Below are 453 nucleotides of genomic sequence, written 5' to 3'. Positions count from 1 at the left end.
CCACCAACCTTCCGATTGGCAGGCAACCGCTCTACCACTGAGCCACAGCCCCCCTTTAGTCTTTGGAACCAAAGAATTCCTCTTTGATTTGTACTACTACTAATTCTGCTTTGAATTGAACATTTTAAAAATATGGACATGATTGCCATGTGACTGACTGGAAGCGGTGGTGCAGCGGTGGAGAGGTGTGAGCAGAGGAGTGAGCAAGTACTGCTGGGCAAAGCTGGGCTTCTCCTGCACCATGAAGAGCACCGCCCTGGTGGCCACACGCTGAAACTGCTGGGCTGTCAGCTTGTCCCTGAAGTGCAGGAGGTCAATGATCTAGACAACAACAAATACACTTCAAATGAACAAATTCAAACTTGCACGTACATTTAGCATGGGTTCTGTTAAACTTTTAATGCGTAACCTTTTGATATTAATTAACGTCCGTTACATTCAAGCCATTGCCAA

At 46.1% G+C, this 453-nt stretch overlaps 1 protein-coding gene across 1 annotated transcript in view; it reads right to left on the bottom strand.

The window, feature by feature from the left end:
- The window catches only part of tango6 (transport and golgi organization 6 homolog (Drosophila)), a 40,782-nt gene that overhangs the window by 27,834 nt on the left and 12,495 nt on the right, over positions 1 to 453 (bottom strand). Inside the window, exon 6 of the mRNA XM_032523314.1 lies at positions 159 to 321. Coding sequence (XP_032379205.1) covers positions 159 to 321 — 163 coding nt within the window. The remainder of the gene's footprint in view (positions 1 to 158; positions 322 to 453) is intronic.

Source organism: Etheostoma spectabile, chromosome 8 (genome assembly GCF_008692095.1).
Source record: "Etheostoma spectabile isolate EspeVRDwgs_2016 chromosome 8, UIUC_Espe_1.0, whole genome shotgun sequence".
NCBI lineage: Eukaryota > Metazoa > Chordata > Actinopteri > Perciformes > Percidae > Etheostoma > Etheostoma spectabile.
Note: the sequence above shows the minus strand (reverse complement) of the source record. Positions and strands in the feature narration are given on the sequence as shown.